Source organism: Carassius auratus, chromosome 17 (genome assembly GCF_003368295.1).
Source record: "Carassius auratus strain Wakin chromosome 17, ASM336829v1, whole genome shotgun sequence".
Lineage (NCBI taxonomy): Eukaryota > Metazoa > Chordata > Actinopteri > Cypriniformes > Cyprinidae > Carassius > Carassius auratus.
The window spans coordinates 20,342,305-20,357,152 of NC_039259.1; the positions used below are offsets into that span (position 1 = coordinate 20,342,305).

The window sequence follows — 14,848 nt, forward strand, 5'->3', positions numbered from 1 at the left end:
AAACAACAACGGCGTGTGCGTTTGCGCTTTTGAACCATGACCACTGAAGTTGCGAGTGACTTGGACGTGACAGTCAGTTGTTTGGGCGAAGGGAACCAAAACAAGTCGGACACGGATCGACCTAAGAAACCTGATCGACCGAGCCACGAGGAGGGGCAGCAGGATCCTCCTCAGGTCGACTCTAAACATCAGAAACAGGGGGTCATGGAAAGCATAGCGGATGGGTTAACGTTAAGCACGGACAACACGAACGATAAGGAGAACGAGGAGAACGCATCAAGCCCCAAGGCAGAAACTTCCAAGAAGAATGTGATCGAGGCTCCTCCGCCAAAAGTGAACCCATGGACGAAGAGGAACGCATGCCCTCCTAATAATGGCACAAACACCTCGATACAAACAGGTAGGGAGTGTATGATCACCGATACACGTTTATTCCTCCTACAGCATGTATTCTCATGCACACATGTGCTCTGTTAGCTCGCATGTGCTATTGCAAACAGGAGCGGCCATTAAACTCCTGTCATTTCACTTTTATGCCATTTTTCGTGTGCTCGTGCAAACTGTGCCTTGAAACATGTGATAACTGCGGCTATTCTCGCAATTGATGATAATTCATAAACTTTGTGCCCATAGCTGTAAAGTGTATTTTTCATACATGGTCAGACAAACGGACCAATCAGTCTCGGGGGCGTGGCCTGTTAGCTTTAGCACTAGTGATTGGACAGCGAGTCGGTTCCTTTGAACAGTTCGTTTGATTGACTGATTCTGACACTGTTGTACGTTATGATGACGCCCTTGGCAACCTGGAGTGACATTATGCTCTTAATAAAAACGTATTTGGACACTTATTGCTGTTTATTAATAAGAGTGTTAATTGTATTGATTAATTTTTTCATTTGAAATTGATTTATCAAATATTATTTCGTACTTATGAACTGGGTTCAAACACTAAGCTATAATTAGATTTGACATTAATCGCTTCTTTAGTTAATTTTTGCTCATTTTAATTGAATGAAACACAATTTATTGATACCAGCGGTGCTCGATAAAACTGGCATTAGATAATGTCGTATCATCCCGATTCGTAAACAATTCAGAGATAGCTTTGGTTCGTATTGAAAAGGTCCGACTCTGAAGAACGATTCATTCACGAATCGGACATAGCTGTTTAGCAACGCGCTAACACCGCAGATTGTTTAATCCTCTAATGCGGTATAAAGCAATAAAAGTCACACTTCTCTGTTTTATTCACACTTCTGACAGGGTCTATAAGTGGTTGTGACTGTCACTGCAGCGTTTAAGGCTTTTAGTCTCAGAATCTCGTTTGTGGTTTGGCTGACATGCTGTTCTCTCCTGGCTCGGCTGATTAAAACACTGCGGTTTTAAAAGTTAGATAATACGTAAAACACACTTATAAGATCCTGTCCCTGTTACGTTACTCATATTTTCTCATAGACTATTTTAATGGGATTGGAGCAAGTTTAAGTTGTTTTATTTAAGTTAAACTCCCTGCATGTTGTTGTCAGGAAGCCCGTGGGCTTTTTTTTCTCATTTGTTATGTGACCAAATATGGTGGTAGTGGGAATAAACGCCTATCAAAAACGTCCGTTCCCACATCATTCTGCCGATAGACCCGTGTGTGCCTCGATCCTTTGGGTGTATTTGGACAGACTTGCTGATGTGGGCAGATTTAACCCCTCTCCCCACCCCATCTGATCGAGTTGCACGGGAGCACGTGGAGTGCTGAGCAATGCAACTCCAGCAGGAGCTCATGAGAGGCCTTTACACCCTCACCGCTCCACACCGAGTTTCAACCCCGCTTACACAGCTGCTAAGACTTCATAAGTACTAGAACATTTGGTTTCTGGATCCCCATTGTGTTTGTGGTAGTGTGCAGCTCACCTGTTGAGCTGACCTTTTGACAATATGGTAGTTTTAAAGGAATGTTAATGTTAGACCACTCCCTAAACTGAACATTACTGTGTCCATTGATAAGACCATCTAATGGGTTTTGTTCACATTAGATTGTTAGGAATGAGACTATGTATGTACATTGGTGTATAGGGTAAAGAGTGACCATTTTTTAGATGTTAAGAATAAACAGATGACTAATTTAGCTGTTCGTAGTTTAACTTCCCCAATGAAGTGTAAACACTGTGGCACATTGTTTTGATCTGATGTAAAAATAGATTGGCTCCAGCAATGGACCAGTGTTCAAACAATGGCAATGGTTTTGGGTGACAATTTGGTTGACTATGGTTGACGGGGGAAGTGTGTAGGAAACCTGTTTGAAAACAGGTAATGTTAATGCAATAAAAAGAAGGCACTTCACCTTTAAATAACTTGGTTTGAATAACTAAACATCACTGACAGTAGTAAGGAGATCACAAGCCAGAAGTGCAAGATATTTGCAGATATACAGTTTTGTTCATTAGCTTGTTGAGAATCTAATTTCAGGGGCTGATTGAAACAACTTTAAGAAAGTTTGTGCATCTCAGAAGAAAAGATCTGATTGCTTTAGGTCATCATTCAAAATTGCTGAACTTTTGGTCCATCACTGCCCATTGTATCTAGTATTGGGTGATAGACATCTTGTCAAATAAAGATGATGTTTTCAAGCCAGTCCTGGGCAATCAGTGTTTTGTAAGGTGATTAAATTCCTTTATGTTAGTCTTTGAATGATTAAACCCCTCAGCTGAATTACATTAAGTCGAGTGTCTGAATTACATGGCTGATTTCCTGTTTCTCCTTATGAAAAAAACATTTGTTTTCAGTTTTAATGGAGATGTATTATAAATGAGCATTTCTCCTTTGTGGTTTGACCAAACCAATCTAGTCTGTAGTGTGAGTTATGTCAATCCATATGCATTGTTCGTGTCATTATTCTGATGAATAAACAGAGCTGTAGATATCACTGACCTTGTTAAGCCAAAGGTCTTTGTGCTTTCTGTAATGTGGAATTCATGTCATGATGCCAAGTATTTGCAGATGGGACTGTGATGTGAAAGAAGCTCTCAGGTTGATCATCAGGGATCTGTGTTGAAAATCAGAAATGTGTGCTTTGCTTTAAATGATCAGAATGCTGTCAGATGTGTGGACTGATAGCAGTGTTTTAACAACCATTACTCTGGTCTTAGAGTATGTACACATGACTTGTTAGCTGACATTTGACAATAGAGTGCCCCCCGTCAAACAACCATTGGGTTTTTTTGTGAACAGCTTAGTGTAGTGATCGACCGATATTGATTTTTTATAACCGATACCGATTATTTGTATGTTTATGTACCCGATAACCGATATGCAGAACCGATATTTATTTACTGTTATACTTCTGTTTCTGACAATTATTACAACACAAATGATCTGAAAAAAAACATTTTATTTATAACAATCACTCCCTCCTTGCATACAAAAAAAAAAAAAAACATTATATTTATACACAAATAAATAGAGGGGTCTGAGTCCAAAAAATGTAAGTGCACTGTTACTAAGTGTCTTTGTTTTAAAATAAAGCTTTGATGAGGTAAAACAAATAAAAACAGGTAAAAAAATAAAGCACAAAAATGATTCTAACATATTGGTGGGGGCGGGAGGGCTATTTAGGAGTGCATAGCTATTTAGTAGTGTAACTTAGTGTAGAAAACAGAGTCTTTCAGCATTCTGCCCTGTAAGCCTGCTTCCTTCAAAAATGTCATGCAGTGGCCGTGCTTGATGCTTCCTGATCATCAACCCAGTCAGGTGCTGAGCAATATGAACGAACTTTTTTTCCCGAGACTATATAAAGTTAAACAGCACTTGTCAGTTGGCATTTTATGATCTAGATTCAATCTAACGTTAGATCATGAAATGCCAACTGACAAAGTGCTGTTTGACTATAATTTAATCAACCGTGATCGCGCATGGATATAATAAATAATTAATTTCCACAAAGCGGTATATGTAGCCTATATGTGTATTAGCGAAATAATTGTTATGTAGTAAATGATAATATAATCTAGGGTGTTTAAACAAGATAATCTTGTCAAAAGTTTCATTCACTGGCATTGCTTGAGGCTTCCTGATCATCAACCCAGTCAGGTGCTGAGCAAGAACGAACTTTTTTCACCGAGACTATATATAGTTAAACAGCACTTGTCAGTTTGCATTTTATGATCTAAATTTAATCTAACGTTAAATCATGAAATGCCAACTGACAAAGTGCTGTTTGACTATAACTTAATCGATCGCGCATGGAGATAATAAATAATTAATTTCCACAAAGCGGTAGGCTATATTTATATGTGTATTAGCGAAATAATTGTTATGTAGTAAATGATAATATAATCTAGGGTGCTTAAACAAGATAATCTTGTCAAAAGTTTCATTCAGTGGCCGTGCTTAAGGATCCAGATCATCCGTCAGTTGCTAAGCAATATGAACAAACTTTCTCTTCTAGACTAATGGTGAGCAAATACAACAGATAGAGAATTAAATTCAACGCTTTTATTTTCAACATTCACTCATTCATGTCTGTTTTATTTAATTCATGTAAAGATACGTCTTTATTGGGGCAGGACATGATGAATTACACTACGTGACTCAATGAGTTCGTCTCAATTGTTTAGAAACAAGCTGCATAAATTAACTATATCAGGAATTTATGTCTCAGATCTCATTTGTGCATGTCTGTTATGTTAAATAAAGTTGATTAATTAAAGCAAACCAAGTAGAACATATATTTACCTGTGCACTGAGTTGTTGTTGACTGATCTCTTCAGACGCCCGGGCTGCAATGGCGGAAATCTCAAAACGGCCACAAGATGGCGCCGTAAATCGGCGAATCCGATATTACAAAACCGATACCCGATTATGGAAAAATGCTTAAATATCGGGAAAAATATCGGTAAACAGATACATCGGTCGATCACTAGCTTAGTGTGCTTTTACAGTAGTGATACCTGTATGTGGTCATCTTTGAGAGGTTATAACTTTTGTGGCTAAATGTGAATGTCACACTTTCTAACTTTCTAGTTGTAGGTGGTGCAGTGTTTGTATTACACTACCTTTCAAATGTTTACGGATGGAAAGATGTTTTTTGAATGAAGCCTTTTATGGTTATTAAGGCTGCTTTTATGATTGTGATTATTATGATTTTTTTATAAAAATTGAAAAATAACTTTTCTATTGTAATGTATTTTATTTAGATGGCAGTTTTTTAGTAGCCATTACTACAGTCTTAAAGGGATAGTTCACCCAAAAATGTAAATTCTGTAATTTAGTACTCACCCTCATGTCGTTCCAAGCCAGTAAGACCTTAATTCATCTTCAGAACACAAATTAAGATATTGTAGGTCTCTCTGACCCTCCCATAAACAACAAGGATCCTAACATGATCAAGGTCCAGAAACATAAAGGACATTGTTAAAATAATCATCGTGACATCAGTGGTTTAACCTTGATTTTACAAAGGTTCAAGAATACTTTTTGTGTGCAAAGAAAACAAAAATAATGATTTTATTCAACAATTTGTCTCCTCCTTGTCACCCTGTGGTGCCATTTAGGAGAGTATCAAATATGTAAACACATATTCAACTTATGTACGTGGATACATTGTTTATGCGCTTTACACTTTGAACTGAATGCAAACAACTTATCTGTGAAATAGGTGTCATTATAGAATACCCAAGACCTGTCACTCCTATAGTTTTGAATGGGGAAAAATGCAACACTCAGTATGGTAGCTCAATTGTCCTATCGGTAAGCCCTGCCCCCCTTAGTTACTGTTGCTGACTCAAACAAACGGAGTTGCTCATTGTCTTACAATGACAGCTTTCAGTGAAAACCACATTCAAAAGTGTTTCTGATCAATTTGGGACACAGATGGACCTTCGAGTTGGACTTAAATATGCCATGCAGGAATATAGGCCTATAAAAGATCTTGAAAATAAATATGTTAAAATACAGTTCATAATGTAAACTGGAGAATTATATTACGGTCGTCACGATCGCAATGACATTATCCCAGATCAACACTGTTCATATACTGCAGAGTAAGATAAAATTTATTTACATTTAACCAGATTAATATGGAGAGGCACCCTCATATAGACCTTTGTTTATGTGTTTTTGACTTTGACTCCATAGAATATGACGTGAGAACAGTTCACTATTTAGGTTTGTACGTTAGCATGGACTCTGTAACTTTAACGCTAACACTAGCTAGTTTTAGCCAGAGATACCTTATGACATTAACGTTCTGCTTGAGCAGATGAAATGTGTCATTGTGATTGGGGTAGAATGAGACATTTTGCTCTGCTTTGGTTGGATTTGGAAATGGAATAAAATAAATTCCATTGCCTATGCTCTCAGGATAACTGAAATTAGTGTTACAAGTACCCTAGGCACATAGTTTTTTCCGTTTTTGTAGCATAAACGCTATTAAATCGGTGCGAGCTTCGGATTTTCCAGTGTTTCTCTATGAAGTTCCGTTATCGGTGCAGCTGATACTTAACTGCCATTGGCTTATCTGCGTTCGAGGGGAGGGGCTTACGGATAGGTCAATTGCAAAAAGCCTCACCTTATGAATGAAAGAGCCAATTGTTAATCGGTTAAGGCAGCGGATCACTGCAGCTGCTGTTATAAGTTCAGGTTGCTATATAAACCGCATTCTGAGACGTGCGCTTAGGACTGCTGATGTAGCCTGAATAATGAACTTTTTATAACGTTATTTGAGCAAAATAAACATTTATGACACAGTTTTTGTCAGATTTCTTTGGTGATTTTTCAAATATGAAATTGAATCGTAAGCTTAGTGAACCGTTTGGGAGAATTTGATGTTTCCGCATTCAAAGAGATAGGAGTTGCACTTGCATTCCAGAGAGGCGTTTCAAAGATGACCGCCGAGTGACATGCCTTGACAGAAAGAGACTTTGGTGATACTCTCCGAAATGCCACCAGGGTGACACGGAGGAGACAAATTATTGAATAAAGTTATTATTTTTGTTTTCTTTGTGCACAAAAAGAATTCTTGTAGCTTCAAAGAAATTACGGTTGAACCACTGATCATTTTAACGATGTCCTTACTACGTTTCTGAACCTTGACCGAGCTCTTGGAATTCACCAAAATATCTTAATCTGTGTTTAGAAGATGAACAAAGGTCTTACAGGTTTGGAACGCCAGGAGGGTGAGTTATAAATGACAGAATTAAAATTTTTGGTGAACTATTTCTTTAATTGTCACATGACCCTAGAAAGAAAACCTAGATCATTCTATCTAGAAATCATTCTAATATGCTGATATTCTAATGTTCTAATATGGGGTTCAAAAATATTTTCAATGTTGAAAACTGTGAATAGAATGTTTTACTTAATAGTTACACCACTTGACATTTTTAAAGAAATTAATTTTAATACCTTCACAAATTAAGTTAATAATAATAATAATAATAATAATAATAATAATAATAATAATGTTCTATATGAAACCTACATGAACACAAAGAGTACATCTTAGATATCTTTTTATAATTGAAAAAGAAAATATTTTCTTTTTCTTGACCATGTCATTGACCCTAGTTACTTGAAAAACTTTTGTTAAGCTTTTATTTATTGGCATAGCAATAGCAACCTAACTGGCTTTATATAATACTTCTGGCTTGACATTTTAGTGATTTAAATGAACATTTGCATCAGATTACGTTATTAAGCCTCAGGCCGTATTTACTGACAGAAAGGTTTCAGTGGGACAGTATCAGTAAGTTTGTATGTATAGTCACACCCCACACTGTCAGCAAGCGCCCAGTGCCTTATCAATACAGGCCATCCTTTCAGTAATGATAAAGGACCCCGGACACTCCCAGGAATGGGCGTCCCTCTCTATTGCCTGTTTAATCCTGACAGCTTTTTTTAATAAGTAAAGAAATTTGAACCGGTTTTGTTGGCAATTTCAACAAAGTAGTGTTTGAGTCTCCCACAGGGAAAAAGCTTTGAATGCTGCTTTACTTTTGAAGAATAAAGCTGATTTCATGTGATCATTTAAGACCAGTATGTTAATCTTAAAGCGTTCATGATCATTTCTCCAGAACCACAAAGAATTTAAACTCCTCCTGTGCAATTGAAAAGTTGCAAAATGTTGCAATGAAAGGATTTATGTTCATTAAAGTCAGACATACAGTTGTGTAACATTGTACATTATTCTAACTTCCTTAGCGAGATCGTTCTTGTCTTTTTAAATAGGGTAGGCTAGACTACACCAACAGTTACACTGTTATCATTAGCATCATATTTCTCCTGCTGTTTAAAAAAAACTAAACGCTGTTTATATCTGCTAGTGTGACTGTGATTATGGTGGGGGAAGTTTGTGAGGATGTAGCCGGTTTGTTGGTTGTGTGAACAGTGGCACAAAAACCCATAGGGGCCGTGTCATTGTGTTGGGGGGATTTGAATACCACGGATGACTCCACTTTCACTGGCCCTCATAGAAATGTTGTTTGCTGCTTCATCTCACAAAGGAAGTTAATGTTTTACACGTGTGGATGCATGACCTTGCTGTGCAGGTGCTGGCGTGTGCCTTTACAATCGAAGTGAAGCTGTTCCCAGATAATTGACCACAGCACTTAGTATGTATTGAACAACCAACACTGGACACACAGAGAGAGAGACGTTTGTAGATTTTAAGTACAGATCTGGTATACCCGGAGGATGAAAATCCAGTATTAATTCAAGAGTCACGTGAATAGTATTGCAGTATTTATGATCATACTTTGAGCTATTAATTAACTAAACTTTGTAGCCTGGAGGTGTTTTATAGATAATCCAGACACTGTACTTATGTATTAACAGCTGTTTTGAAATAGTGTGTTGTGTGCCCTGTAAAGCCTGGAGAGGTGTTTTACCAAGTGTTATAAGGCATTGCTATGACATTGCTCAAGTTTTTCCTGTTTAAAAATTGTTTTAAAAGGTGGTTACTGTACAGATGCGTGTGTAATATGTAGGAGTTGGTTTAATGTGTAAATGCCCTCAAAGAGTCATTATCACTTTGTTTAAACTTAGAAGGTCTAGGTCATACTGCACGTGTCCACAGGCAAAGACACATTTAAGCATTTATGACAGGCCTCACACTCAGTGGTGGACTGACATAGATCTGCATTTGTAGTTTCTTAACTCTGCAGAAGTCAACTTTTTTCTCAACTTTGCAAACGTCACTTCGACCTGTCATGGTATAATAATTACAACAATGGCTATATCATATTGATATAATGAACTATATCAAACATAATCTCTCACTTGATATTGTTATCTGTCCACAGAACCCCAGAGTCCTACCAAAGTTGTCCGTGCCAGCAAACCCAGGCCGAGGAAGACCAGTAAGGTTAGTAATTTTTAAGCAATTTTTAACCTTTTAATTTTTAATCAACTTTAATCCCTGTCATTAATTATAGATACTATGTAGATCCATATGGACATCTCTCTCTTTTTTTTTGTGTGTCTATTTGTAAAAGTGGCAGTTTTTTCCTCCAGTCTGTTTGTGTAACAGTCTAGTTTCTGGATGTCCTGGTCTGGATCAGGGGTCAGCAGCAGACAGTTATTGAGCAGCTTGGCTTCTGTTTGTATTTAAGTGGATATTTGCTCGCTCTGTTCAGTCCTTTGTGTGGGTGGTAGTCAACAGAGAGTCAGCACATGAGTTTTTGACTTTTACCTCAGCGGGCCATTCCAGAGAGACCACATAGAGGGTTCATATTTAGTCCTAACAGGGGCAGTAGAGTTGTCCCTTTGACTGACTCCATAGCATGTTATTTTATCTCCACTTACGAACACATACACCACTTGACAGGTTCCCTTGTACATTAGTATATTATTCAGTGTTCATCCCACATGCGTTTTAGTATTTTTAAAAGACTGTGACTTATGACTAGCCTTGTTAGTTCACATCGGTTATACCATTTTGTACCGTCTAGCTGTAGCATCTGGGACACCCAGGACCAATTTTAGGACGATAGTGGAATCCGATATGCCACTTGGAATTCTGGATTGCTTCGCGGCTTGAGGAATGATTGACGTTCCTCCGGTAATAGAAGGTGAAATGATCTCCGAGAAAGGAAAAGCCACACTTCCCCCACAGAGTCAAAATGATGTTTTCTGTGTTAAATACTGAACTAAAGTTGTCATGTAGTGTGGAAACTCGACTTCAGGAGTATTTGACACACAGACGTCAGTGGAGTGGAGCAGCTGCCTCTTCATAAATCATTTAAACTGGATGTTGAGAGAGCATGCTTCTACCATTGCCTTTCAGTTGACAATCATTAGAGAATGATCCTGTTTTTTATTTTTCTGTTTGTTCAAATCAAATGGGGGGTGATGGTAGTTTTGTGCGTTTCCCGTTTATATTCTTACACAGGAGTTGGCTGTTGTAGTAATAGATTGTGATGAAGGATGAGAACTTTCAGTACAGATGTAACTTTGCTTCTCTCTTTCTTTCATTTCCATTTGCAGTCAAGTGACTTCAGTGACATCACAAACTGGCCGACCCCTGGAGAAATCGCCAATAAGGAGGTGAGGAAGACACTGCATTTAAATTGAAATTGTACTGTTTTGTATTCAAGTTTGTTCAGTTCCAGGCCTTTATTATTTGATTTACATAATGGTAAGATTAACACATTATTTTATTACCATTAGATTTTTGATGTTGGGACATTAGAATAATTACTAATTTCTCAGTATGTCCAGCTTGAATCTGAAGAGCAGCTGTGTATGATTTCTACTGTTTATACCTTAGTCTCAGAAAACCAGAATGCTGTATGTAAATTTCAGTTGTTTTGTTAAAAGTTAAAAAATATATTTTTTTTTAAAGTAGAAAATTACTTTGTGAAAAAAAGTAATTAAGAAACATTATATACATTAATTGTTTAAAAAAAAAAAGGGAAGCCTAAAATGTATTTCTTGAAACGTCTGAAAGTATAATTAATTTATTTCAGATATTCATACGTCAACTTGGAAGCATCTTTATTTAATTTTTTCTTCTTCAAAAGGCAAAAGTAATTGACTTACAAGTAACACTAGTTACATAATTGGATTACTTTTTCAAGTTTAAATAACATATATAAAATAAAATATATATATATATATATATATATATATATATATATATATATATATATATATATATATATATATATATATATATATATATAAAGCAAGCAAGCAAGTAAGCAAGCAAGCAAGCACAGGTGGCAAAAACTAACGCAATGCATTACTTCCCATAAAAGTAACCAAATAACAATTAGTAATAATATTATAGTGCATTTCTTTTAAAAGTAAATTCTCAACACACTTGTGTACATTCAAAGTTCTTCAGAAGATTATATGGGATATAGCGCACAAATAATATATACCACTTTTGACCATGATTTAATAGATCTCTGTTAATTTTCATTGAATACGAAAGAGCAGCCTGGACATTCAGCTTAACATCATCTTTGGTGTTCCATGAAAAAAAAAAATGTCTTCCATGAATTGTCTTGAGTAAATAAACAATGCCTTTATGTCTCTCTTTCTGCATGTTTTTGTCAGTTTTTATGTCAGAATTAAGATCTATGAAACAAATCCTTAATGCACATCTCACGGCATGTTCATTCCATATCTGGTGCCTTCAGACCTGTGGAAGAAATGTATCGGTGTTGGTTTATCTGACTGGACTGCTGGCTTCCTTCTACTAAGTTCAGGTTTAATTTACTGAGAGATTGATTTGATTGTGCTCCTCAGCAGCAGCAGAATGTGATAAACGTGCAGGTGAGGAAAGGGACGTCCGGATGGAGGGAGAGGAAGAAGGACTGCAGTGAAGAGAAGAGAGAGAAGGAGAGCGGAAGTGATGGGAGTGACAGTAAGGAGAACAGGGAGGCACAGTCGGAGACAATCACAGGACTTTCGAACGAACAGGAGACAGAGGATGGAGAGGATACGCACAACAGTGCCCCCCGTAGGAGAGGAGGTAATACAGACGACAACATGAACTTTTTATCTCTTGTTGGAAATATGCAAGGAAATATGCCTTTTTTATTTTTGAGTTTAGGCAGCTGATCAAATAATACACTATTTCCAGTACTGCATGCTGTATACAATGTGTATACAACTCCATTCACAGTTTTTGAAAGTGTACAAATCGCAGTGGCCATTGAGCTTTATACTAATTCCTGTTGGTGTGAATACAGCATAATGCACACTTGATTGCTGAAGCCATTGTAAAAATGTCCTATTTGCAGGTGCATTTATTACTCATGATTAATTTATTCTGAATGGGAACACGTCCAATAATAGGGGGGTTACCCAGCATTCGTCATCATGATAGGGAACCACCTTTATGTGGAATAAATCTGGGACTGATCTAATGCGTCTCATCAGTAATCATTACACACTCACTGAAGTGATTGTTTTAGCCTGTAGATGGATTAACGGTTAAAAAAAGAAGCATCTTTTCATTAAACAAGATAATAATCTTTCAAATTTGTTTGTAAAATAAAGAAAAAAACAACAATGGCATGTAAAGGGAACAGTCATGTAAAGTTATGGGTAGGGGTCAAAGGTAACTACCCTTGTAACTTAAAAACCTTAATTGTTAAAAATGTCTTTTAAACATCGGTTTAATTTTGTGAAGTCATGTATCAAATGGTAAAAAAAAAAACTTGTCAGAAGTGCTATTCATTTCTTTAGTTTAGATGAAAAAAAAAAAGGGTGGACGTGGGAAAAAAACGACTCGCCACACCTTCGTAACACTTCTAGAAACTTTAGGAAAAAATGTGGGAACTTGAACATGATCACACGTGTACCAGCAACCTCCAGCTAAAAACAGTGAGAGAAAAGACAGACGCTGAAAGAATTGAGTGCTTAGAAACTCTCATGATGCCTGGGCGGGTTTTAGACGCGTTAATGCATTAAATCACACACGCATGTCTTAACACATACACACATGTGCACATAGTCACACACACAGACACTCAATATTCTTGAAGTATTACACAATACTGATTACTTAATTAAATTGTTTCTTCATTTCTTCATAAATCTCACATTAATTTGTCTTTAGATGTTAGTGTGGGGTAATTTGCTGTGAATTATAGTCTAAATCAGTGGTTCCCAACCTTTTTCAACTCGCGGCCCACACAACCAAACACATATGTTTGCGCGGCCCACTTCAAAAAAATTAACTGACCCCGCTATTGTTGGGTTAATAACTTAGCACTTAGAAGCTAGATTTTAAACTATATTTATTGAATAAACTAGGGCTGTGCGATATGGACAAAGAAAAAAAAAAAAAAAAACTATCATGATTTTTTTGATCAATTTTGCAATTGTGCTTTTACAGTCATAAATGCATTCAGGATTAATTTGAAACCTATTTCCAAAAGAAAACCAATCAGAGCTTTATCAAAAAGTTGTAACATCTTAACGACTTTTTTTTCTTTTTTGCCATGCATTGTTCATAGAGCTCATTAATTGTAGCGGTGCCTCAGGTGTTTGCAGTGTGTGTACAGTATGTGTATGCGGTCAGCAGTGAGAGCGCATAAATATAACGCCAAAGCACATTAAAATAATGCACGAGTGCGAATCTCTCTGTTAACAGCAGATTTCCTTTGCTCTGTCACAAAACCAGTCGTGCTTGCTCAGATACACGCTGCTTTGCGAGGAGAGAGTGTGCACACTTAAAACGTGTCTCCTCTCACTTAAACTGCATCCTGTTCACTAACAAATTCACTCTATGCTCATGTGTTAGACATGAATTATTTTCGCACGTTTTTATTACTAGCCTTTTACCGCAGTGAGAACGCTCTGATCCGTCAACATTGGCTCAGAAAAAAGGCGCATCACAGACAGTGTGTGAACCTGGAGTTAGGCATATGCGCACGCTCAAATCGTGATTTTAGGACGTTTTCTTTTAATCGCACAGCCCTAGAATGGACTGGAAATGAACAGAAAATAATTGGCGGCCCACCTGCAATACCACCGCGGCCCACTAGGGGGCCGCGGACCACAGGTTGAAAACCACTGGTCTAAATGTTATGGTAAGACATCTGCAGGAGGATATAAAGCCATTACTAAAAGCCCCTAGGCTGGTTTTTGAAAGCTTCTTTATCTTTCTGTTTTTTGCATTTTCTGTGTTTTAAAACACAGATATGAAGAGACAGCACTGTTTATGTACCTATGTACTAATCTGAATTTAGCATGAATATAGTAGGGTACAAAGGTCCAGTGTTGATTACAAATTGTAATATGATTTTAAACAAATAAATACTGTGACCTAATTAAATCTGAAAGTTTTCTAGGTCACAAATTAAATAAGTAAATATATGTCATGAATTCATATAAACTGCCTTGCACAGGCAGTCATACGTTTTTGCTTTCATTGAATCTCACGACTGCTGGAAAACATGATTATCAGGTTTTTCCCAAACGTGAGGTGTTTGTGCAGCACAAGTCCCTTTGAAGACTTTAGTGTTCATTTTTTAATTCAAGATGACTTTAAATATTTTACACTGTTAATTTCAGTTCTTATTTTGTCCTTTTCTTTTGTGTGTTCCTCAGGCTGGCGGAGAGAAAGAGATTTCTTTGATGACTCAGCGAGCGTTCGCAGCGAGGGCAGCAGTGTCTGCGGAGGCCCCAGGGGCAGGGGCAAAGGTCGCGGCCGAGGCAGAGGTCGTGGACGAGGTTACTAATAAACATCCCTAAACAACCTACACATCAATTCTCAGGCAGACTTTTAAATTGACTTGGTGTATTCACACCTGTCTTGTTTGGTTCGATTGAAGCGAACTCAAGTTCGTTTCCCACCCTTGGTGCGGATCTTTTGGGCAGGTGTGAATACAGCAGTCGCACTCAG

At 37.3% G+C, this 14,848-nt stretch overlaps 1 protein-coding gene across 3 annotated transcripts in view; it reads left to right on the plus strand.

The window, feature by feature from the left end:
- Positions 1-14,848, plus strand: part of LOC113117570 (la-related protein 1B-like) — a 29,893-nt gene continuing 15,045 nt past the window's right edge. For all 3 annotated transcript variants that reach the window (XM_026286336.1, XM_026286337.1, XM_026286338.1), the window contains exons 1-5: positions 1-400; positions 9,288-9,349; positions 10,471-10,530; positions 11,740-11,965; positions 14,554-14,676. In XM_026286336.1, the coding sequence (XP_026142121.1) occupies positions 37-400; positions 9,288-9,349; positions 10,471-10,530; positions 11,740-11,965; positions 14,554-14,676 (835 nt within the window). In that variant the 5' untranslated portion in view covers positions 1-36. The remainder of the gene's footprint in view (positions 401-9,287; positions 9,350-10,470; positions 10,531-11,739; positions 11,966-14,553; positions 14,677-14,848) is intronic.